This window comes from Panthera onca, chromosome B2 (assembly GCF_046562875.1).
Source record: "Panthera onca isolate mPanOnc1 chromosome B2, mPanOnc1 haplotype 2, whole genome shotgun sequence".
In the NCBI taxonomy this organism is placed as follows: Eukaryota; Metazoa; Chordata; class Mammalia; order Carnivora; family Felidae; genus Panthera; species Panthera onca.
Window position 1 is genome coordinate 119,171,768 of NC_138343.1, and position 24,587 is coordinate 119,196,354.

The following is a 24,587-nucleotide window of genomic DNA, read 5'->3' on the forward strand; positions in this document are numbered from 1 at the left end:
CCTTGGATACCTAATCATCCCGTCTTCATTTACTCCCTCTTAAAAACATGCATAGAGTGGCTTGTCTGTGCCAGGCACTGTGCTAAGCACAGGGTACAATGATGACTAAAACATACTCTCTTACTTCAGCAATTCAAAGTTCTCTGGGGCAAAGGACATCTTAACACAAGTAATAAGTGCACCAACAAGGAAGTGCGTAGGGTATTTGGGAGTTCAGGGAAAAACACTTACCTGATCTGGAAGGATTAAAGATGGCTTCCTGGAGAGGTTCCCCTCAAGATGAGTCCTTTAAAATGAGTAAATGTCAGCCAGTAAAGGGAGGTGGAGTTAGGGAGGAGGCATTCCAGGCATCAGGGGCTGCAGAAGCAAAGGCACAAAGGAGACAAAGCACAGGGACTACAAAGAGAGCTAGGATTTGAACCCAGGTTTGCCCGATTCCAGAGCCTGAAGACACCCCCATGTGTGGGGTGCTGTAGGACTCTGTTTTACGCCAATGTGTACCAGAGCTTACACAAAGTATCCATTCAAACTTATTAGATAGGCAGATAATAGTTATTTTGCAAATATCAGTATCATATATGTATATATAAATACATAGGTATGATACACACACACATTTTTATATAAATTATTTTCTAAAGAAATAAAAATCCCCATAGCCTCTCAAACATACTGTATGCCAAACATCGACACGCCACAGACCAGCAATCTAAAAATGTAAACACCAGGTTCAACTTCCTTCTGTGTATAGACCTGGAAATAAATCTTCTGCTATTCTGTGGCATAATTGTAATTTTGAAATTTATTAGGAACGAGGATGATGTAATTCTGCACTACCTTAAAAAAAAAACCCCACAAAACAACCTGCTATGGACTGTTTGCCTGTGTCAACTTCTCTGTGTACATTGCCTGAGCATATTCTGAGCGAGCATCACCGTAGCATATGCCAATAAAATGACAAGGATAATACTAATAATGTATGTTTGCTGAGCATTTTCGTGAAAGGCCCCATGTTCACCCAGTAATCAACAGTCAGTGGGGTGGGTGCTACCACTGGCCTCCTTTTGTAGGTGAGTGAACTAAAGAACTAAAGCTTAGAGTTTTTAAATAACTTTGTCCAAATAATAGCTGATAAATAGGGCTCCAGAATATAAACCCATAGTGGCTGGCTTCTAAGCTTTCCCTTTCCACCGCAGATCGTTTTCTTGGCATAGGACCCGAGTATCCACACTACTTATTTTACATTATTGCTCCCTGAGCAGCAGCCAGGGTTGAGAGGCTCTACTTTTTAACACATCGCATAGTGAAGACATTGACCAATAAACAAATCTTAGAGTTTATCATCTATCTATTATTGTTTATCTGACTTGTATATTTAGAAAGAAGACAGTTTACCATTGATAAACCATTGTGAGTGGCTTCACTTCAAGCTTCAAAGTCACTTAAGTTGATATATACGCTAAGAACTTTTAATTTGTATGAGTCAAGGATTTCTCTCTCCCAGGAAAAATCAAAGACAGAAACAAATTACATGCTGATATTTGTTATGACTTCACAGGAGAACCAGCCTCAACCAAGTTAAAATGGTGTATAAAATCACTGGGGGTGTAATGACTTGGGAAAGGGGTTTCAGGAGAAGGAGTGATGCAGAAAAGATGGTCGGGACCTGGCAAAGATAAATTTATGTCCTTTGAATACTTTTTACTGCTGACCATATACTCAATAACCTGTGTTGGAAAATGCACATATACCTTATCTTAAAAAAAACAAAACACTTCGATCTGATTCTTATGTCATCTAGATTATTTGAGTGCAGCATTCAAAATATCTCTTTGGAGAGTTATTTTATTAGTACACTTTATAGTCTGCTAAATTTAAAAACAAATCATTCTTCATACATCTTTACACACTGAAGTTAAAGTTCAAGTTCTTGTTGACAATGTTCAACTAAACAGAAACTATGACTCACCAGAATCTGCAATGGGTTAGAGTTCATATGGTTTGCCTTATGTTTTTGGCAAGTATTTATGACGCTTCAAAGACTGGATTATTGAGTTTAAGAATCAAGTTTAAATGGGAATGGGTCTTCTAGTCTATTGATCTCTTAAGATGGCTTTATTATTATCAATAATAAATAAGTTCCAACACACTTCCTTGCTAATGTGTCTATTTTTATCTCTTCCTTTGTGGTACTTTATAAAAATTCTCCTCTTTGAGAGGAGAGTGGAAAAGGAGACTGTTTTGATTGGAAATTGGCTGGACTTGAGGAAAGGAATGTTATGCCATTGCAGTCATTTTCTTGGCCTTTACCATAACACAGTATATCAAGTTAAGGTTCTTTCCGTGGATGCAACCAAGAATTATTCTCAAAGAGGATTTATCAGATGATTATCTGGGATTCATGGAATACACGAGAGACTGGAGAAGTTAATTTGAAAATGGACAGTGAGGCAGCTCCAGGGTCTGGTAAGCAAGAGCCCCAGCAAGACCAAGAGCAGTCTGATCATGATTTTACCATGTAGATGTCATGGAAATCCACATGTTTTCACTGTTTTCTACTAACGATTCTGCTAAAGATCACTGTATTTCTCACTCTGGTAAAGGTCCAAATTCCAAAGAAAGGCTTTCTGAAAATCTTAGCTTGGTTTACCAACCTGTCTATTTAGCTAGGGGGAACAGCAGGGGTCTATCTTTTCCCTATAGTTCCCACAAACTATATCCAGAACTATGGATCCCCATAACGATGTCGGAATGCTACATTTCTCAAAAGCTAATTGAATACCAGTTGGGAAATGGATTCTGGACAGCTAAAAGACAAAAATGCTTTCTTCATGACAGAGTGAAAGCTGGAGTAAAGCTGGAAATATGGAAAGACAAAATGAGTCTTTCTTCTTGTTTCACTGAGAGGGTGGGTTATGGGCTATCTTTTATTATGAGTATTAAAAACATAGGCTATGAGGCCATAATGTTGAGTAAAAAAGGTAGAATTATCTGAGTCATGAACTTGTCCCAAGAAAAATGTGGAATCAATATTAAAACCTGAGTATTAATTTAAAATAGATGTAAGACAAGGATGACTCTTATTACCACTATCAGTATTTCTTTGGAAATTCTGACTAATAAAGTATAACAAAGAATATAAATAAAAATCATAACTATTGGACAGGAGATAAAATTTAGCATTGTTTGAGGATAATATGACTATAGTGTAGAAGCCCAAACAAATCAACGGAAAAGCTAAAATCAAATTTACTGCATGCCAGCAATATTGGGTACCAGAAAACATAGTGGCTTAAAAAAAGATTTATTCACAATAGGCAAAACACACATACACAAAAGTACAAAATGTCTAGGAATAATTTTAAGAGGATTGTGTGGGAGCAAATGGAGAACACCACAGAAACTTGCTATAATGTACAGAAAGCCGTCTAAATGCTTTTGTTCCCTTCTTAGAATCTGACAGAATCGTCTCAGCTAAAAAAAAGTCAAGGTAATTTTTGACAGTAGGAGTAAATAATGACAATTTGTCTTATCATACACTCAATGAAAAGGTAACTTGTGTTTTTTAAATGTACCAGAACAAAACTCTAGTGAGATCAATGAAACAGAACATGTAGTCTTGAAACAGACTGTGAGAGCTAGAAGGATTTAACATATCCTCGGAGATCATCAAGTTTGTGAACACACATTTGCATGCAAGAAGGTGTGTTTTAATTTCATTTAAAATTAGCTGCCTTACCCTAACGTACTCATGAGCATAAGTCACTTTTATTAAATAAATAAATCCGAATCCCTAAGGTTACTCCCCATGCAACAGACTGCTTGAAGCCTGTATGAGAAACAGTTCAACTGGAAATCAGTGCTTGTAATTTAGAATGGTTGCCCACTCCTGTTAGGGAATCTTATTTGAAACTATCATTTGTTCTTTTTTTCTTTTTCTTTTTTTTTTTTTTTAACATTTATTTATTTTTGAGACAGAGAGAGACAGAGCACGAACGGGGGAGGGGCAGAAAGAGAGGGAGACACAGAATCGGAAGCAGGCTCCAGGCTCTGAGCCATCAGCCCAGAGCCCGACACGGGACTCGAACTCACAGACTGCGAGATCGTGACCTGAGCTGAAGTCGGACGCTCAACCGACTGAGCCACCCAGGCGCCCCTTTCTTTTTTTTTTTTAATGTTTATTCCTGAGAGAGAAAGAGGCAGAGCATGAGTTGGGGAAGAGAGAGAGGGCAGAGAGAGAGAGGGAGACACAGAGCCCGACGCGGGGCTCAAACTCACAAGCTGTGAGATCATGACCTGAGCCGAAGCCAGAGGCTCAACCGACGGAGCCACCAGGCGCCCCTGTTCCTTTTTTTCTTTGTGTGGATGCCATCTGTTTCTCTTTCGATGCAGCCTGGAACCCAACAAGTGGATTTGTCTTCCTAGAGCTTGTATTTTGAGTCCTGCCATACCAGGCACAACCTTTGAAATACAGTGAAATCCTTTCAGACACTTTCCTAACTTTCAGTAGCAGGTGACAGACAGAAACTTGGTTTCATTTCCATTATTAAAAAACAAAACAAAAAAAAGAAACTGAAGTCTAAGCGGTCAACAGAGAAATGGTCTAAAAAAATCTTTGTGCATCCATACAATGTAACATTATACAGTTACCAAAAAATTATGTTGTCAAGAATTTTAAGTTTTTTCAGGAGGTGAACTATGAGTGATATCTTTATTTTCATTTTGTTTCTATACGATATTTTATTTTTATTTTTTCCTTATTTTCCAAATTTCTGCAAGTATGAGAATCAAGAAAGCATATTATAAAAAGATGAAAATCAAAATATTTTAAAAGTGGAATATATATTAATAAGAATTCATGATAAATAGCAAATTATGTATAAAAAGTATTTAATATCATTTAATGTGTACTTTATTTGATCTTACAAAAAGACATATATATTCGAGCAAATGGATGACAAAGTAATTCTAATTTGCATATCCAATTGCGGCCCCATAATTTCCAGCATTGAACAATTGTCAATTCATGGCAGTTCAGCTAAGGGCAAGAAAGGCTCTTAACGTAGGGCCTTAAATTCTGGACTTGCAAAGCTTCTATGTAATAGTAAGCATGGCAAGGATTACACCCACTGTGTCCCAAAAAGGAAGTGAAATAAAAGCATTATATGTCACTATCCATTCTCTGGCTCAAACATTTGATGAAAGACCCCGCAATTGGTGCATGTGGTTAATTATGTTGTGTTCAAAATTGTGATCACCAGCTGTTTTGCAAAGCAGTAAACAGTAAATATAATAATTCTATGGATGTGACTCTAAAAATAGTTTATGCCTACAAGAGTCTTTTTGGAAAATTTTACCACATAGAATCATCTTCAGTGCTTTTCTGAACCAGGGGTAGAAAAATGCATAAACCATTGGATTGAAAGTAGAGTTCAGGTAGCCACACCAGACCAATGCATCATTTAAGGTGGGTGGAATAGCATAGTCCAGGAAAGGGTCCATGACCATGCAGACAAAGAAGGGACACCAGCATATTAGGAAAACTCCCACCACAATCCCTAAAGTCTTTGCAGCTTTCCTTTCTTTGTTTTGTGACATTCCATTTTTCTCTTCCAATCCAATTGCATCATTAATTGATCTGGCCTGTCCTTGAGCTATGAAGTATATTCTGGAATAGACACACAACATAATAGATCCAGGTATATAGAAAGAAGTCATAAAGGCCAGTACCCCAGATGTTTTGCTAAAGAAGACAGAGCAACCTCCTATGCAGTGAATGTACTTGTAATATACCTCTTCAGCTCCTTTGAAGTTGAGCTCCAGAAAGATCATTCCAAATGCAAAAAGAGCGGGGACACTCCAACTAATGAAGATCATCACAAAAATAACCAAGATACTGATCTTGGCTTTGTATCTCAGTGGGTCACACACGGCATAGTAGCGGTCAATGGAAATGAAGGACAAGTGGAAAATGGACGCCGAGCTCAGCATAATGTCAGTGCTGGTGTGAATTTTACAGAAGACTTCTCCAAAGTACCAGCCATGCTCAACAGATCTCACCATACTATAAGGCATGACCAGGCACCCCAGCAGAAAATCCGCGGTCGCCATGGAATGAATGAGCCAATTCGTTGGGGTATGAAGTTGCCTGAAGTGTGATATGGAAATAATGACTATCAGATTGCCAATGAGTGTGGTCAGAATTATGAGCACCATTAAGCTGTACAGGGAAGCACGGACATCATTTGACCAGCTGCTTTTCACACAAGAAATATTAATGACATTGTGGCAAAAGGACATCATTTCTGAGGGCTATCCACCAGCTTATTTCTTCCTTTGCATGTTGAGGAATCTTTCTTCAAAATCCATACTCAGGTTAGAGTTTCTTCTTTGCTTTCCGTAAACCTATTCCAGAAACCTGGGAGGGGAAAAAAAAAAAAGAGAGAGCGAATCATTGGCAATTTGATTCTTTTAACTTCTAACACATTTACCTATTACTTCTTGCTAAAAAACTAATTCTTTTTTTAAAATTTGTTTATTGTTTATTATTTTTGAGAGAGACAGAGAGACAGAAAGCAAGCAGGGAAGGGGCAGAGAGAGAGGGAGACACAGAATCTGAAGCAGGCTCCAGGCTCTGAGCTCTCAGGACAGAGCCCAACGCAGGACTCAACTCACAGACCGTGAGATCATGACCTGAGCTGTAGATGGCCGCCCAACCGACTGAACCACCCAGGTGCCCCCCCACCAAAATAGTTATTTTATTTATTTTTTTTAATGTTTATTTATTTTTGAGACAGAGAGAGACAGAGCATGAACAGGGGAGGGTCAGAGAGAGAGAGGGAGACACAGAATCTGAAATAGGCTCCAGGCTCCGAGCTGTCAGCACAGAGCCCGAAGCGGGGCTTGAACTCACGAACTGTGAGATCATGACCTGAGCCGAAGTCGGACGCTTAACCAACTGAGCCACCCAGGCGCCCCACCAAAATAGTTATTTTAGAAAGAGCTTTCATTTCTAAGCTTAATTCAATGGTTCAGTTCAATAATTTTTTTTAAACATCTACTTGATGTCGGATACTGTGCTAGAAATGAAAAGTTGAATTATTAGGTTAAAGTATATGAAACGGCACCTTTTTGAGGCCAGAGAAGGTCAAATGATGAATTCTTTATATGCTTAATCTATGGAAATAGTCTTTGTTCAAAAGACAGTCTTGAGGGAGAGCTTTATATTCTAAAGGGTAGATACAAGTTCCCAGAAATTTTAGAATTAAAATTTTAGAAATTTTAGAAGAAAAAGTGAAATATTTTACGTGTGCCTCTTGTACACAGGTAATATCCCCTAGTGCCTCCTTTTGCACTTGATAATATATAAGTTCTTTCTTTTTTTTTAATGTTTGTTTTTTTTTATTTTTGAGAAAGAGAGAGACCGAGCATGAATAGGGGAGGGGCACAGAGAGAGAGGGAGACACAGAATCTGAAGCAAGATCCAGGCTCTGAACTGTCAGCACAGAGTCCGATGCAGGGCTCGAACCCACCACCTGTGAGATCATGACCTGTGCTGAAGCTGGATGCTTAACCGACTGAGCCACCCAGGTGCCCCATATAAGTCATTTCTAATTACAGAATGAATTGCAATGGAAAGAAGCTTATATACCTTTACTTCCAGTTTGCAAAGCACTGAGATATAATATTCCAAGTGTTACTTCATTTAACATTTCACATCTACAGTGTAAACACTGTTCCTTATAAGGAGGACATGACACGTTTTGTAAGTGTAATTATACTGGCAAGAAATCGAGGCTTAGTTCACGAAACCATTAAAGCTGGAATATGATCTGAGGTCTCAATTACTTGTACAGTTTCATCGTTACCAATCCATATTTTCTTTCCACGGCAGAAAGCACCAACACAGATGAATTATTTTCAAGAATATTAAGCTTTTAGTTTTCATGTGAGGACATAGGCTGTCTTGAAAAGTGGTACCCGCCAGTGAAGTACTATATTGTGGTCCAAAGTATTAAGGATTTTAAGTATACGGACCAAAGTTATGGTAAGAAATGATGTGGCCCAGAGAAAAGACGGCTGAGGTGAGAAACCCAGGGAAACTGAGCTTCGGTGTGGGCTGTGGGCACAGCACTGGAGCCTGTTTTGGTTTTTTCTTTAAATCTCTGAAACTGATTAAAACAAAATTTTTTTCATGCAATCCCGATTTATAAAACAAATAAAAGTAAAATCTTGTTAAAACAGAGATGGCACTTCCTTCTTCCTCATGCCTCATTAAAAACCCAAGTCTCCATGAGACCGAGTTTAAAAATGTCCCTCTGTTTCTATATGATTCTGCAATTCTCAGCTAAATTCTGGAATTTTCAATATATTTTGAAAATATATGTATATATGTAGTATATATATACACAAATATGTGTGTGTGTGTATATGTATACACACACATACATATACACAGAGAGAGGGAGAGAGAGAGAGAGGGAGAAGAATGTGAATTTCTGCTGTCAATGAACAAACTGTCACTAGGTTGAAATGCTAGAAAACAGCAACAAGCCTGAGAATTCCAGGAGTCTGTCATCGTTTCCATCTCCTGCATTTCCCTCTGGGCTGACAGTTTAGATCAAGACTACATAGAAATCTAAATGCATCCAGGGGTGCCTGGGTGGCTCAGTTGGTTAAGCACCTGACTTTGGTTCGGTTCAGATCATGATCTCGCAGTTTGCAGGTTTGAGTCCTGTGCCAAGCTCTGTGCTGACAGCTCAGAGCCTGAAGCCTGTTTCAGATTCTGTGTCTCCCTCTCTCTCTGCCCCTCCTCTCCTTGTGCGCACTTTGTCTCTCTCTCTGTCTCTGTCTCTCTCTCTCTCTCAAAACGAAATAAAAAAACCTAAATGTATCCAGAACTAGAATTGGAGGAATAAAATATTTAGGTACTAAAATGCATATTTTAATAAATTTGAAACACCTCTCCCCAGTTCCTTCCTGCTCTCTATTCCTGGAAAGAAACATATTTATGCCAAATGAATCTGTAAGATGCATTTCCACAGACACCCAGGCCTCTTCCATGACAGAACAAATAGCAAGTTACAACTAGTTAGGTTATTTGAACTCAGTAACATTTGAATTATAATTCAGATTTCACGAAAAGAATGATGGGTTTTTTACTATGTAATTTAAATGTGCACCCAAATATACCCTATCACTTAAGTTATAAATCTTCTACATAGACTTTTTGTCTATTTCCCCCTTTTCCTTCCTTCTTTTACGTATGCTTTTGACATATTAAAGGAATCAAGCAACACACGCTAATCACTGTTTAGGAATGTTTGCTAATTAATTTCTGTCAGTCAAAATCACATCCTTACCTGGTATGCTAAATACGGATTCAGAGTCCAAAAAGAAGTAAGGGGAGGTGGGGGGGGGGGTGCAGGGGGAACAAACTTGCTGTTCAGTTTTTGAATATGAAATTCATAGAGGATGGGAAAGTCATCTGACAACTCTGTATACTTTGTTCTTTGTGAATCAAAATATTCGGTTCCTAGATAAAAAACAAAGGACTCAGAGGCTTTCTTCTCATAGTTGTACATACTGGTTTCAGAGAAATAGTGTTAAGCACAATATCTTGGAAATTGTTGATAAATTAATGACACTTGAATAGAAAAATTTTCCTGTGGGGCGCCTGGGTGGCTCAGTCAACGGTTAGGCATCTGACTCTTGGTTTGGGCACAGGTCAGGATCTCACAGTTCGTGAGTTCAGGCCCCACATCAGGCTTTGCGCTGACAGTACAGATTCTCTCTCTCCCTCTCTCTGACCTTCCCCCACTCGTGCTGTCTCTGTCTGTCTCCAAATAAATGAAAAATAAAAAAATAAAAGAGCTGTGCTGACAGTTCGGAGCCTGGAGCCTGCTTCAGATTCTGTGTCTCCCTCTCCCTCTGCCCCTCCCCCACTCGTGCCCCCTCTCTCTCTCTCACTCTCTCTCTCTCAAAAATAAATAAACATTGAAAAACACTTAAAACTTTTTCCTGCTTATCTTAAAGAATATTACACATAATTTATAGCAAGTATTGATTAAAGTGTTATAATTTGCTTTTAAACAGATTTAATTGCTTAAATAAATGGCGTATGATGATATTATGCGTTAAATGCTTACCTAAGAACATGACATAATAGTACTTTTGTTTCTTTTCTTCCAGCTCTAAGAATTTAGCTAACTAGAAATAATCATTACTTGTATATATAAATAATGCAAGATTGTAATATGGAAAGTTAATGAATCTCTTTGATCAGCTCGCTAAACAACCGATTCTGTACAAACGATCTGATCACCTAATGTTTGAAAATGGCATATGAATTAAAAATATACTGATAGGAGTTGTAGTTTAAAATAGATCTGTCTGACATGATAGGAACTCAGTGGTCGAGTGTTCCCACTTCCCGGTAAAAGACCATCAGCGCTAATCTCACCATGCCCTTGGTCCCTGGTTCCACCTCTAACGGCTCAGTCTCTGTTCTGTACAACTCCCTAATCTGCACCTATCTGCCATTACTCACAAAACCCTTCCAAGTGTGCCTTCTGGAGCTTGGGTCATCACCCTACTCCTCAAACTCCTCAAACTCCTCCCAAATATTTCCCTTACGTTGTTCCAACCAAAACCATCTCTCCCCTGAGTACACCTCATCACCTGGAGCCTTGTCAAAGGTGGCTGTTCTCTCTCCTGCATCCTTACTCCCCTTTGTACCATACAGCTTAGAAGAAAAGTAGATTCCCCTTGTATCGACTGCCACTGCAGATCGTTGTGCCACCATCCTTCCTAACCAATACCCCTTGAAAGTTTGAAGTTCTGTGTTCAAACTACACCTCCTTCATTTGTAGACATCTACAGACTCCCAAGTCATTTCTCTTTATTTCTTGCAAAGGTTAGCTCCTGACCTACCGCCACTCTCTCCAAGTTTACTCCTGCCAAAACTCTTGATAATTTTAATGTCACATAATGATCCAGGAATGAGCTTTCAGCTCCTTGACCCTTTGTCTTCCAATAAGTATGACCCCCATTCTATTTTATCTCAAACTCCCATGGCCATGCCCTGGAATTTGTCTTCATCAGTAATGCAATCATTTCAAAATATTAACTTCAAGCTCCACACTTTGTCTTCCTAATCCATGCTACTAGTGCTCTTCTTTTAACACTTTTTCAACCCCCTTGAAGCCCTTCATTCATTTATTTTATCATCTTTTCACTATTCCTCATTCCCTCAGGCTCATCTCGTTTTTTTTTTTTTTAATTTTGTTTTAACGTTTATTCATTTTTTGATAGAGAGAGACAGAACCTGAGTGCGGGAGGGGCAGAGAGAGAAGGAGACACAGAATCCGAAGCAGGCTCCAGGCTCTGAACTGACAGCACAGAGCCTGACGTGGGGCTCGAACTCACAGACCGTGGGATCGTGACCTGAGCTGAAGTCAGACGCTCAACCGACTGAGCCACCCAGGCACCCCTGTTTACCCAGTTAGATTCCAATAGTTTTTGACATTATCTTACAACTCCTCATTAACAAACTTTCCTAGCAAAACCTGAACCTTTGTCCAATCCAGTTCTCCTCTTGCTCTCCTCCTGCATTCATGCAGCTGAGTGTGGTGGAGAAAAACACACAAGGGGCCTCCTGTTAAATTCATGACAAGTATTGGCCACTAGAACTGCTCAAGGATCCTACCCCTCCTTCTATTACTTTTGTTCTCCTACTCTCTGAGATGACTGTTTCACACCTGCTCCCTCTTTCTATCTCAGATACCTTCTCTCTCATCTTCATTCTCTGATGGCCTTGATCCTGTTTCACTGAAAAAACACACCCGATCAGAAGAAAATGTCCACACTGTATCTCTTCACTTACCTCCCAGCCTACATCTGTTTGTATACTTAATCCTCTGTCTTATTAATGCAAATAACCAACCATGTCTCATTGCACATGCCCAGTAAACATCTCTTTGTACCTGTTCAAGGACATAACCTACAATTCTCCTCTCTTCCCTGGCTCTTTAGTATTTCCCTTGTAAATAATTACCTGCAGTACTCAAATATGTAGTACTCTTCCATAAAAAGAATAAATTCCACAAAAAGCAATTATTTTTAAATTCACTTCGAAAAACAAAACTTCTTCAAAAGAGTAATTTTCACTCCCTGTCTTCCTTTCTTCTCCTACTAACCTGTTTTCATTATTATTTGAGAGAAAACGGGGTGGGGAGAGGGGCAGAGGGAGAGACAGAGAATCTTAAGCAGGCTCCATACTCAGTGCAGAGCCCCTGATGCTGGGATCATGACCTGAGCCGAAAATCAAGAGTCTAAAACTCAAGTAACTGAACCACCCGGGTGCCCCTCTTACTAACCCTTTGAATACACTCCAAAGAGACTTTTATTGTCAGCACTTCATTAAAAGCTTTTTTCTTCAGCTAAGACAGCAGAAGAGATGATTTATTTTACATGTGTTACATTCAGCCACAGATGAAAACAGAATGAGTCCTGGAAGTCAAGGCTCCTTGGCAAAGGATCAAAAGGGACTGTTTTGGTATGAGAAAGGTGGGTTTCTCAAAGGTGGTCATTATGATCAAATGATGATGGATGTCTAGATCCACTGGATCAAGTTCTAGAAAGTAGGCGTGCAGTCCAACAATTTGTACAAACATCCCTGACCTCTGGCTTTCTTTATTTCTGTTCCTGTGACTTCCATGGGTGCACAAGCTGGCAGTTTACTTGGACCTCTGCCTCATCTTTCTTCTTTTTCGCTTCAGCCTGTTCATCCACTGCTTCTTCCACTTGGCTCTGTGGCACAGAGGTTTCCCAGAAGATGGCACTGATGCTGAGAGTGCAAAACAATTTTTAATCATGTTGTCCTCTGTTCTAAACCCAGTGATAAATGCTCAGACTTCATCTACTCATCATGCTCCGTATCTCAAGGTACTTCTTGAAACGATTTCTTTTCTTGGCTCCTAGGTCACCACTCTTAAAGCTCTGATACCTCACTGGTTGCTCTTTTCAGTCTTCGTTGCTAGTTCGTCCTTAAGTCACTTGCCCTAAGGCAAGTCTTTGATTCTCTTCTCTACTTAGAACAGCTCCCTACGTGATTTCTTAGACTCCTGGCTTTAGGCTAATCTGTATGCTGATGGGTCTCAAATAAATACCTCCAGCCATGGCTTCCTGCTTGTACTCTGGACAAACATCTCCTGCTGCCTAGAGGATATAACCACTGACCATGTTTAAAGCCTCAAATCTTCACAACATGTGTCCAGCTCCTCTTCCTTCCTACACATCTAGAAAATGGCAACTCATTCTTGAAAATCCTCAGTCCTAGTCCTTGAAGTAATCATTGACTACTCTTTCTTACACTCAACAATATAGCCAACCCATCAGTAGATATTTTGACACTTCATTGAAAATATATCCATAATGGAGCAGTTCTCATGGTCCGAGCCACCAAAACTGTCAAATTAGTAGCTCCTAGCTGGCTTCCCTGATTCTTTTCTTTTTTCCCTTCCTTTCTGTTTTACTTGAATACATAGCTTCTAAGCCAAGGAGTGGATTGGTTTCTTCCTCACCACTCTTTCGTAAAAGGTAAAGAATATGAGTGAATTATGTGAAAGGAATGGAAAGTATGTCTGACAGACAATGTTAAGCAGAAGAGAAATTCATTCTGTTTGCCATCGGTTGTAATAATTAGTTATAAAGTGAAAGGAAAGGAGGCCCACTGTGCCCCTTCAAAAGATAATCACGGAGAATAGAGTGGAAAAGTCATAGCTTTTAAAAATAAAACTGTTGGGGAGCCTGGGTGGCTCAGTTGGCTAAGGATCCAACTTCAGCTCAGGTCATGATCTCATGGTTCGTGGGTTTGAGCCCCACATTGGGCTCTGTGCTAATAGCTCAGAGCCTGGAGCCTGCTTCAGATTCTGTGTCTCCCTCTCTCTCTGCCCCTTCCCCACTTGCACTCTGTCTCTCTCTCAAAGATATATAACAAACATTAAAAAAATTCTTTTAATAAAGCTGCAATCACTGGTGAACAGAACCAGGGAGAAGCAGAAGTTACACAAGCTTAGATAAGGAATTTCTCAGCACTCCCAAACACTACAGGAAAAAGTCACCTGATTCCAAGGCACATTTAGAGAGATATCAAGACCTTTTGCCCCAAGGGAACTGGCAGCTATTCAAGGAAACAATAGTAAAATGAATGGCCTGGAGTTACAACAGTGCAGAATCTTCTGGTATGTCCTTAGCAAAATGCACAAATGTAGAAATGTACAAAATGTAGAAATACAAAAGCAGTTTCCAAGGAGGAAATGTAGAGCAGTTAAATTACCAGGGAATTCAAGGCAAGGACTGCTTGATACCTTAAAGGAAACTAAGAATAAATAGCTGTCCTTGGCCTAGATAGAAGCCAGTCTCAATGCTTTGTTGGCTTCTTTGGATTCATTTAAGTGACTTTCCATTTCTTCTAGATGGTGACTTTGTAGTTAATACATAATGCAAAATTCGGAATAGAGATATAAAACCTTGTAACCCAGGATTTCATTTTTTGTTCTAGAACTATCCATGGCTATTTATAAGAGAAACTTTGAGGTATATAGTACTCTGACTGATGTGAGGGAGGGAATTTTTAAAAAGTAATACGGACCTGGGGCATCTGGGTGGATCAGTAGGTTAAGCATCCGACTCTTGATTTTGGCTCAGATCCTGATCTCATAGTTTGTGAGTTTGAGCCCCACGTTGGGCTGCATGCTGACAGTGCAGAGCCTGCTTGGGATCCTCTTTCTCCCTCTCTCTCTGTCCCTCTCACGCTTGCTCTCTCTCTCTCTCTCTCTCTTTCTCCATAAATAAATAAACATTTGAATTAAAAAAGAAAAGAAAAGAGAAAACTACTCTAGAGGCAGAAAAATGAGAGCTTTAAACAAAATTTAGCAAAAGCACCCAAGAAGATCAAATTAGAGCACGGAAAAAGGTTCTGAAAGCAAAAGAAATTATCTCGGGTATTTTTAAAATCCGTAAAGAAGTTATAAAAGAGAATAGTCACAACTGAAGACCAAATCACTGACCTTGTGAATCAAGTGGAAGAACATGACATACATTAAGCTAAAATACAAAGAAATAGAAATTCACACATCCTTTTTCATAAATATTGGGTAAATGCCTTCCCTCTGTCAGATACCAGGTACTAGGGTGAAAAGACATAACAAAACTTCCTGCCCTTCAGGAACTTACATTCAGGTGTGGGTTGGGGGACACTTCATGTTCTCAATAAACATGAAATTAGATTGCAATAGTTACTAAGGAGAAAAAAATAGAGCAAAGAAGAGAGAACTGCAAGGTTTGGGGAGAGGATTGAGCTTCAGGATAAGGTAGCCATGGAAAACTTAAATAAAAAGCTGACTGAATAATATATATATATCTGAAGGAACCGAGAAGCTAACCACATGGATATGTAGGGGAAGCACAATCCAGGGAGGGGATATAGCAGACTCCAAAGTCTTGAGATGGGAACATGCTCAGTGTGTTTGCAAAATTAGCAGATGTCAATGGGGATAGCACAAAGCCAGCAACACAGAGAAAAAATAGATGGGGAAGCCACGGAAGCTGTACAGAGCTACACTGAATAGGGCCTTTTGGGTCACAGTAAGAATTTTAGCTTTGTTTGCCCTTGAGTGAAAAAAGGAAGTCACTGGAGGGTTTTGAACCCAGCAACATGAGTTGACAGGTTCTGACAGATCCACCCTGGCTACTGTGCTGAGAACAGAGGCAGAGGGTAAGGACAAAGATGAGATGATTAGGACGTTGTCACTATAACCTGGTGAGGGAAGATGATGGTTTGGACATAGCAGGGGCAGTGAGTGTGGAGAGTAGTGGTCAAGTTTGGAAATGTTCTAAAGATACAGCAGGCAGAACTTGCACATCGACTGAGTGTGGGCTGGGAGGAAGTTATCAAGGGAAATAGCAAGACTTTTGTTTTGAGCAGCTTGAAGGTGGAGGGTCCCGTTTAAGGAGATGAAAAAGATGGTGATTGGAGAAGGGCAAGAAACAGGAAGAAATCAGGAGTTGGGTTTTGAATTTATGAGGTTGGAGCTGTGTGCTGAAGAGTGTGGCCTTTCAAGTCCAGGCAGGTCTGGCCATTCACCTATTCTGTGCCCTTGGACAGGCTACCCAAACTCTTGGGCCTATAGTTTTCTTATGCAATAAATAAATAAATTAATTAATAAATTAAAAATCTATTTCTTGAGGTTTTATGAGGCTGGAATGAGTTAACATTTGTAAAGTGTTTACTTACAATAGTATCCTGTGCATAGTTTATCAAATAAGTAAACATCCAAGAAGAATGTTATAGACATGTTAAGGGAATATATAAAAAAGCATCAGGAAACTCTTACAAGAATACACATATATTTAAATCAACATTAAAAAGGTACATTCTAAAAGGTCACTATAGGGGCGCCTGGGTGGCTCAGTCGGTTAAGCGGCCGACTTCAGCTCAGGTCACGATCTCACGGTCCGTGAGTTCGAGTCCCGCGTCAGGGTCTGGGCTGACAGCTCAGAGCCTGGAGCCTGCTTCAGATTCTGTGTCTCCCTCTCTCTCTGCTCCTCCTCTGTTCATGCTCTGTCTCTCTCTGTCTCAAAAATAAATAAAACGTTAAAAAAAAAATTTTTAAGGTCACTATAGGCAGAGGGAAAGCAATGAGAAAAGGGGGATGAACAGGGAAAAATCAAGATGAAATGAATCAAAGAAGGGAGTATGTCATAAGGGAATGGACTGTTTTATTCATTGCTATAGCCCCAGTGCCTGGGAAATGTCTAGAACATTGAGCACAAAAATGAATAAAGGATTGAATGAATGAACAAATGAACTAAGGAGTTCATTAGTTCATTTCTGTGCCCCCTGGGGCCATTATAAAGTAGGGCACATACACTTAGCTTGGTTCTGATTTCAAAGATAAAGAAGAAAATCTTCTAGCCATCCAGTTAGAAATTCCTTCATTGTACATGTTAAATGTGTATGGTTCTTTGCATATCAATTATATCTCAACAATGCTGCTTAAACACACACACACACACACACACACACACACACACACACACACACATTTGTATAGGCATGGAAAATAGGTATGGAATGGTATACTCTAAATGCTTAATATCATTAACTCAGAGGTGGTAAGATTGAAACTCAAAAAAAAAAAAAAAATTAAACAACAGCAAATAAGAAAAATAATACCAAATTTTACCAACAAAATTTCCTGGGTGGTGAAAGAATAGGAAGGTTTTACTTTCTTCTCTATGTTTTCTACATATTCCAAGTTTTCTACTATAAGAATGTTTTACTTTCATAACCAGAAAAAAGTATTTAATAAAATTAAATGTATTGTCTATGAATTGCTTCAAACAAAACTTTAACCATACTTTAAAAAAAAAAACTTCTTGGTGAGTAATTATTAAGAAATTATACAATTTGTGCTTTTTGTGCTTATATAATTCTTTACATGAGTTATTTATCCACATTAGTCTTATATTAAAATTAAAGTTTTGCTAAATGCCCTAAAGTTTCTGAAATGCCCTCATATCCTGTTTTTGTTCTATACAGATTTAGAAATAAAACTAGAAATAAACTTGATAATAATTTTATTCTAAAAATAGGTTTGCAGCTCTCTAATTTATCCACTATTCTTTATTACAATACCAAAAGTGTTTTGTAAAACACTTATTTTATTTTTATTTTTTTCAATATATGAAGTTTATTGTCAAATTGGTTTCCATACAACACCCAGTGCTCATCCCAAAAGGTGCCCTCCTCAATACCTATCACCCACCCTCCCCTCCCTCCCACCCCCATCAACCCTCAGTTTGTTCTCAGTTTTTAAGTGTCTCTTATGCTTTGGCTCTCTTCCACTCTAACCTCTTTTTTTTTTCCTTCCCCTCCCCCATGGATTTCTGTTAAGTTTCTCAGGATCCACATAAGAGTGAAACCATATGGTATCTGTCTTTCTCTGTATGGCTTATTTCACTTAGCATCACACTCTCCAGTTCCATCCATGTTGCTACAAAGGGCCATATTTCATTCTTTCTCATTGCCACGTAGTACTCCATTGTGTATATAAACCACAATTTCTTTTTTTTTTTTTTTAATTTTTACTGTTTATTTGTTTTTGACAGAGAGAGGCAGAGCATGAGCGGGGGAGGGGCAGAGAGAGAGGGAGACACAGAATCCGAAACAGGCTCCATTCTTTATCCATTCGTCAGTTGATGGACATTTAAGCTCTTTCCATAATTTGGTTATTGTTGAGAGTGCTGCTATAAACATTGGGGTACAAGTGCCCCTATGCATCAGTACTCCTGTATCCCTTGGGTAAATTCCTAGCAGTGCTATTGCTGGGTCGTAGGGTAGGTCTATTTTTAATTTTTTGAGGAACCTCCACACTTTTCCAGAGTGGCTGCACCAGTTTGCATTCCCACCAACAGTGCGAGAGGGTTCCCGTTTCTCCACATCCTCTCCAGCATCTATAGTCTCCTGATTTGTTCATTTTGGCCACTCTGACTGGCGTGAGATGATACCTGAGTGTGGTTTTGATTTGTATTTCCCTGATAAGGAACGATGTTGAACATCTTTTCATGTGCCTGTTGGCCATCCGGATGTCTTCTTTAGAGAAATGTCTATTCATGTTTTCTGCCCATTTCTTCACTGGGTTATTTGCTTTTTGGGTGTGGAGTTTGGTGAGCTCTTTATATATTTTGGATACTAGCCCTTTGTCCGATATGTCATTTGCAAAGATCTTTTCCCATTCATTGGTTGCCTTTTAGTTTTGTTGGTTGTTTCCTTTGCTGTGCAGAAGCTTTTTATCTTAAGGTCCCAGTAGTTCATTTTTGCTTTTAATTCCCTTGCCTTTGGGGATGTGTCAAGTAAGAAATTGCTACAGCTGAGGTCAGAGAGGTCTTTTCCTGCTTTCTCCTCTAGGGTAAAACACTTATTTTAAAAAAGAGAAAGAAAGAAGGGGTAGGAGAAACAACTTTTTCAAATATTTAAGTCATGAGTCTTGAGAAGGTGATATCACTGGAAGCAATCTTTTCCATCTTAAAGAAACAGGAAGCATGGCAAATTCCATTCGTTTGCTTATCCATCAACCCATTCCAATTGAAAAGAGAAAAAAGAATCTTCAGCAATATTATGAGCAGGTAAATCAACTATACTGGAAAATTTTTCTGGTATGTAGACTTGCATAAGATGATATGTATCAAATTTAGGTCATCATAACTAAAAACTTCCTAATCTAATCAATCTAATATACGGCACGTAAACAGACACACACACACACACACACACACACACACACACGCTAAAGAGTGAAGTCATTTGGCAAAGGGCCAGGATTTTTCCCACTAAATAATACTTGTGCAAATAAGATTTTAGTTTTGTAATTGAGCAAATAGTAACAATAACATGCGATTTAATTTTAAAATGTATAAAAATCTCTGTGGGGATCGTTTTTATAATGCTAACACTAGCCAACATACACAGAAGGAATTTCCTTCATTTACGAGAAATGGAGATAAAAAATCATGTTTCAACTTTTCAGGTTTCCTAGGTCCTCATAGGTGAATTTTTAATAAACGTGAAACATTTTAAAAGCACAGGTAAAGCATGCTATTTAAAAATATGTCACTATTTTTTACCTTCTCTTACTAACTCAGGTTTTATGAAACTAAATTACAGAAACCTTGTTAACTTTTCTATTAAATAATTCTAAATTTTAATGTATTAGTAAGTACCAAACCATTTATAACTTTCCTGGCTGTCAGCATTTTCTCAGTGAAAGATTACCTAGGCCCTCGGGCTAGTCCCTATGAGCATTCAGACCTACCTTCTCAGGTAAGAGTGACCAGAGAGGGGACAAGCCGGCTGCAGAAACACTGCCTTTGGGGAGGAGGCCCCCTCCGCATGTGTCCCCTGGACAGCTACTGACTAGAGCCACTGCTGTGTTACCATAGGCCACAGTTCACCTAGACAGATGACGCAAATATTGAAATCTGGAAAAGATAAGCTGATAATAAATCTTTCTGAAGCAAGGTAACAGTATTATTATTGATACATATAACTGGGAAGTGCTTTTATTCTAAACCAGCATCAGGAAGCTGGCAATGAGCAAGCTAAATAGAGAAGGTAAATATTACCATTACTTTTAAAATAATCTCAAACATGGGCCACCAGTAACCACAGTCATGGGTGTTACCAGCATATATATAAAAACACGTGTCCATTAAAACGGCCTTAATTGTTGATTGATTTGAAAGAAAAGTACTCCTGTATTAGATATCTTTACAAAGGAAAAAACGAGCACTGAAAAAACGGTTCAGTTTCAAAACAGATGACACGCCTGCCCAAGGACTATTTTGAAAAATTAGAATGTACTTAAACCCAATAACATCTTACAGATAGAAAATAAGTTAGAACAACGGCTTTCCCAAGCTTTGTTTTAACCACAATAGGAAGAAACGTATTTTGTATCATGACTCAGTACACATGTAAGTATGCCTCCATAACAGAAGCAAACGTTTTCATTAAACAAAATGCTTACTTCATTCAACCCACTCTGATATTTTCTATTTTATCTCTTTGTTTAATTAGTGGGATTTATCCCCCCAATAATGTTACTAATCGCAATTACAGAAACACCGGTTTTGAGGGTAGGTGGTCACATACGTTCGGTCCATCAATTTTTTAATTCCTCTGTATAAAACTCCCAAAATGGAGCCAGATCCTTCAGTAGAGCAAAATGACTATCTTAAGTACAATTTCTCATCCATTTCTGTTTGTTACTCAGCCATAGTAAATCATAGGATTATTGTGATAGGCTACTGTTGGTCCCAGTTCTCCACTCTCCTGGCATCTACACTTGTGTCTTTTCTTCTCTGAGAATGGAAGCTACTACCCTGTCCTTAGAACTTGAGCTTTGCTACTTTACTTGTTTTAGCCAAAAAAATATGGACAGAAATAAAAGTGTGCCAGTTCTAAGCCGTGTCATTAGGAGAACTCTATATTTATGAATGTCCTCCATGCTTTCCCATGAGAAGACCAAGCCCCAGTGAAGCCCATTGGTCCAATGAGTTTCAGGGTGGTTTGCTATACAGAATTTTCATGGCAATAAATCACTGTGTTAATTGTTTTTCTGAAAGAAGCCACTGAGATCTATTACCCCATTCCCCCACCTTGCAGAAACCCTGACACAGAGAAACACTGATACCACATGATGGGTCACTTGTGATCTAAATAGTCACTAACAAAAACTGTGATAGCAAAAACAGAAACAGCATAAAATGAAAATTATGTTTTACATAAGTGAAGTTGACATTTTACTAGGCGATTATAACTCCTGCTTCAGAAATTTCTAGATATTAAAGGATGGTTCAAGAAATAACACCCAAGTTCACGGCTTATAACAGTGAATAGAAAATATCATCCATCTTTCCAAACATGAGTTCAGAGTTTGCCTCAATAACACATACATCTGTCATTTTGTGAGTGAGTTTTCTTTGCAAGCAAGCACAATGCCTCATGTATGGGAGTTTATGATGCTCTAGGAAATCAGAGATCTTATCTGCTTTGTTCATTACAGTCTCCCCATCACCTAAAATAGTGCCTGTAAATCATTTGCTCAATAAATATTTGTTGGTTGAATGATGTTAAATTACTAATTGACTTCATTTTTCATTTTTAAAGGTTTTTAAATCAGAATATTGCATGAATATGGGATTCTCATAATTTCACTTGTGTTAATTATAAAACTGCACTGAAAAGCCTTCTTTCCATTTTATGTATGTCACATTCTTTCTTTTAACCTGAACATTTATTTAACTGACTGACAATCACTGGTGGTAAGTGTGCAGGATAAAATATAATTACGATTCTTCTTTCCAGGAATATGTAGCCAATGGTGAGTTAGACATGCAAACAGATAAAGTACAATATAGAAAGTGCTGAAGAAAAACAGAAAGGTTGAGTTATGGGAGCACATAAGACAGATCTGGAACCCACACACGGTAGCTAGGAAAGGATTGCCTGCAGGTCGCATATAAACTGAAACAGAAAAGAAGGACTCAGAGCACTTCACAAACAGGCTAAATTTAGAATAGGGAAACATATGCAAAAACTTCATATTTAATCCTAAGAAAATAATTTCATAGCAGACAATTAAAATCTGTTAATCAGTAACAATCATGTTTTACATTTTTATTATCTTATTCCAGCACCTTTTTTTTTTATCAACAGAAGTGTTTTGACTGTGTACTATAGGCATTCAAGTTAGTTTCTAATTCCTTCTTGTTACACACACACACACACACACACACACACACACACACTTAAAAAATAGAAATTAGCAAATGTCTTCATTCTCACTATCAAAGCTCAATGAACTCCAAGTTAATGATTAGCTTTATCCCTCTTGTTTTATTTGCAAAGAACAAAACTAAGGTATCTTTGTTTGTATTGGGAATTACTTAGTATCATTTTTATAAATGGCATGTTTCTGTGGGTATGTTGATATTTTCAAAATATGTTTTTAAAGTTACTTCTATTATATGTAAATAAAACGCATTGAGCACTCATTATGAGTGGAATTATGCTAAGTGCTAAAGTAATATTTTCACTTAACCCTCACAATAACCAAATGGAGTAGATCTCATTATTCCACTTTACAGGTTATGATGAGTCTGGGAGAACTTAAGTAGCTTTTCCAATGTCATATTACTAGCAAATGGCAAAGCCAGAAATCAAACTAATATTTCTTTTTTCATCAGGGAAGAATGTAGTTGGTGCAAATACTCTTTTCCAATATGATGGAAAAAGATGAGTACTAAGGCCAGCTAGCACCATAAATGAATCAAATTTTTAGAAAAGATGATAAGTCATGAAATGTATAGGCAAGGAGTAAAGTGTCTGCTTTTAGATTCATAGAGGTTTTCCTTACCATGTAGGTGAGGAATCAGCAAATTGTTTCTGTAAAAGGCTAGATAGTAAATGCTATACGCTTTGAAGGCCATAGATAAGTGGCAACTATTCAATTCTGTCATTGTAACATGAAAGTAGTCATAGATGATACATAAATGAATGGGTGTATCAGTGTCCAATAAAATTATATTTACAGGAAATAGTTTACTGACCCCTGATATGGACTATAGAAGAGATATTATGGGGGTTCATATCATCAATCAAAGCAAAATAATGGGAATTCAAATCCATTTTACTGGTAAGATCCTTTTCTCCATTCTGCTAAAAATACAGAAGATAACTAGGGTAGAGATATCACTTGCAATGGGGAAAAAATCAGTCTATGGAGGCAAAAATAAGGAAAAGGAAAGACTTTATAATTCCATTTGAGTTTTACATTTGGGGATGTTTTCTACTGACGTAAAAAGAAAGCAAGGTTGTTACAGCAAGAAACTGTAATATAAGCCTCTTTACAAAGTTACCATAGGCATGATTGGTTATTACTTGGAAACTATTCCAGAATGGCCTAGACTTAAGGAGAAATCTCTGATATGCAGAGCCTTCCCCTTTCCTAAGCACCCCTAAATTTTTTACTGTAAATGTAGCAAAGATTTTTTTCTGATGGTTTCATTATTCTCAGATGCCCTCCCTCTTCTTTCCATTTTAGAACCCATCTTTCCAGTGAATGGTCATCAATGACCCCAACTTTTCAACAGCAAAACAAATATGGCTATGCCCAGAGATGCTTCCATTGAAAGAACTTAAACAAACCAGGTCTTCAATGCATAAAAGAATGTCTCAACTTATGGAATTTGGGGCAGATGGGACAAAGATCTTGGTATAAAGAATGTGGCTTCAAGCCCCTGAAATCACAGGATAGCCCTGGCATTGTCTAGGACGAAGCCTTTCCTTACATGGGACATGTATATGGTCAGGTAGGCAATACTCCTTCTATTGTGAAAGAAAACTGACCCAGCAAACTATCATGGCCTCCTGAAAAATATTCCACATGAATACAAATGTCTTTTACTATAATTTTTAATTGATTTTTAGCAAGCAAACCTATATGTATTACAGTTGACTCTTGAACAATGCAGGTGTTATGGGTGCTGACCTCTCATACAGTTGAAAATCTGTGTATAACTTTTGAGTCTCCAGAAACTTAACTATGAATAGCCTATGTTGACTGGAAGCCTTATTGATAACACAATTAACATATATTTTGCATGTTACATGTATTACATATTGTGTTCTCAAAATAAGCTAGAGAAAAGAAAATCTTATTAAGAAAATTTTGGAGAATAGAAAATACATTTACAGTTCTGTACTGTATTTATTTAAAAAATATGAGTATAAGTGGACCCACACAGTTCAAACTTGTGTTGTTCAAGGATCAATTGTATTTGGGTTTCCCAAGCAAGCTTTATATCATGAAAGATGCTGCTGTTCTGACATGAGTATCCAACTGGTTTGGTAAGACGCAGTCAATGATTTATGGAGTGCTTCCTGGATGCCAGACACGTACTGTCCTATTGCCTTTAAAAAGACTGATGCTCAAGGCAACTAAGGAATTTGGTCTCATAGC

General features: G+C 38.3%; 2 protein-coding genes across 2 annotated transcripts in view; both read right to left on the reverse strand.

Moving 5' to 3' along the window:
* Positions 1 to 3,918: 3,918 nt before the first annotated feature.
* Positions 3,919 to 6,303, reverse strand: TAAR1 (trace amine associated receptor 1). The gene has a single exon (XM_060616702.3). The coding sequence runs from the start codon at positions 6,301 to 6,303 to the stop codon at positions 5,299 to 5,301; it is 1,005 nt and encodes a 334-aa protein (XP_060472685.1). The 3' UTR covers positions 3,919 to 5,298.
* Positions 6,304 to 6,305: 2 nt separating this feature from the next.
* VNN1 (vanin 1) overlaps positions 6,306 to 24,587 on the reverse strand; it is a 90,462-nt gene continuing 72,180 nt past the window's right edge. The window contains exon 10 of the mRNA XM_060616697.3: positions 6,306 to 6,418. Coding sequence (XP_060472680.3) covers positions 6,406 to 6,418 — 13 coding nt within the window. The 3' untranslated portion in view covers positions 6,306 to 6,405. The remainder of the gene's footprint in view (positions 6,419 to 24,587) is intronic.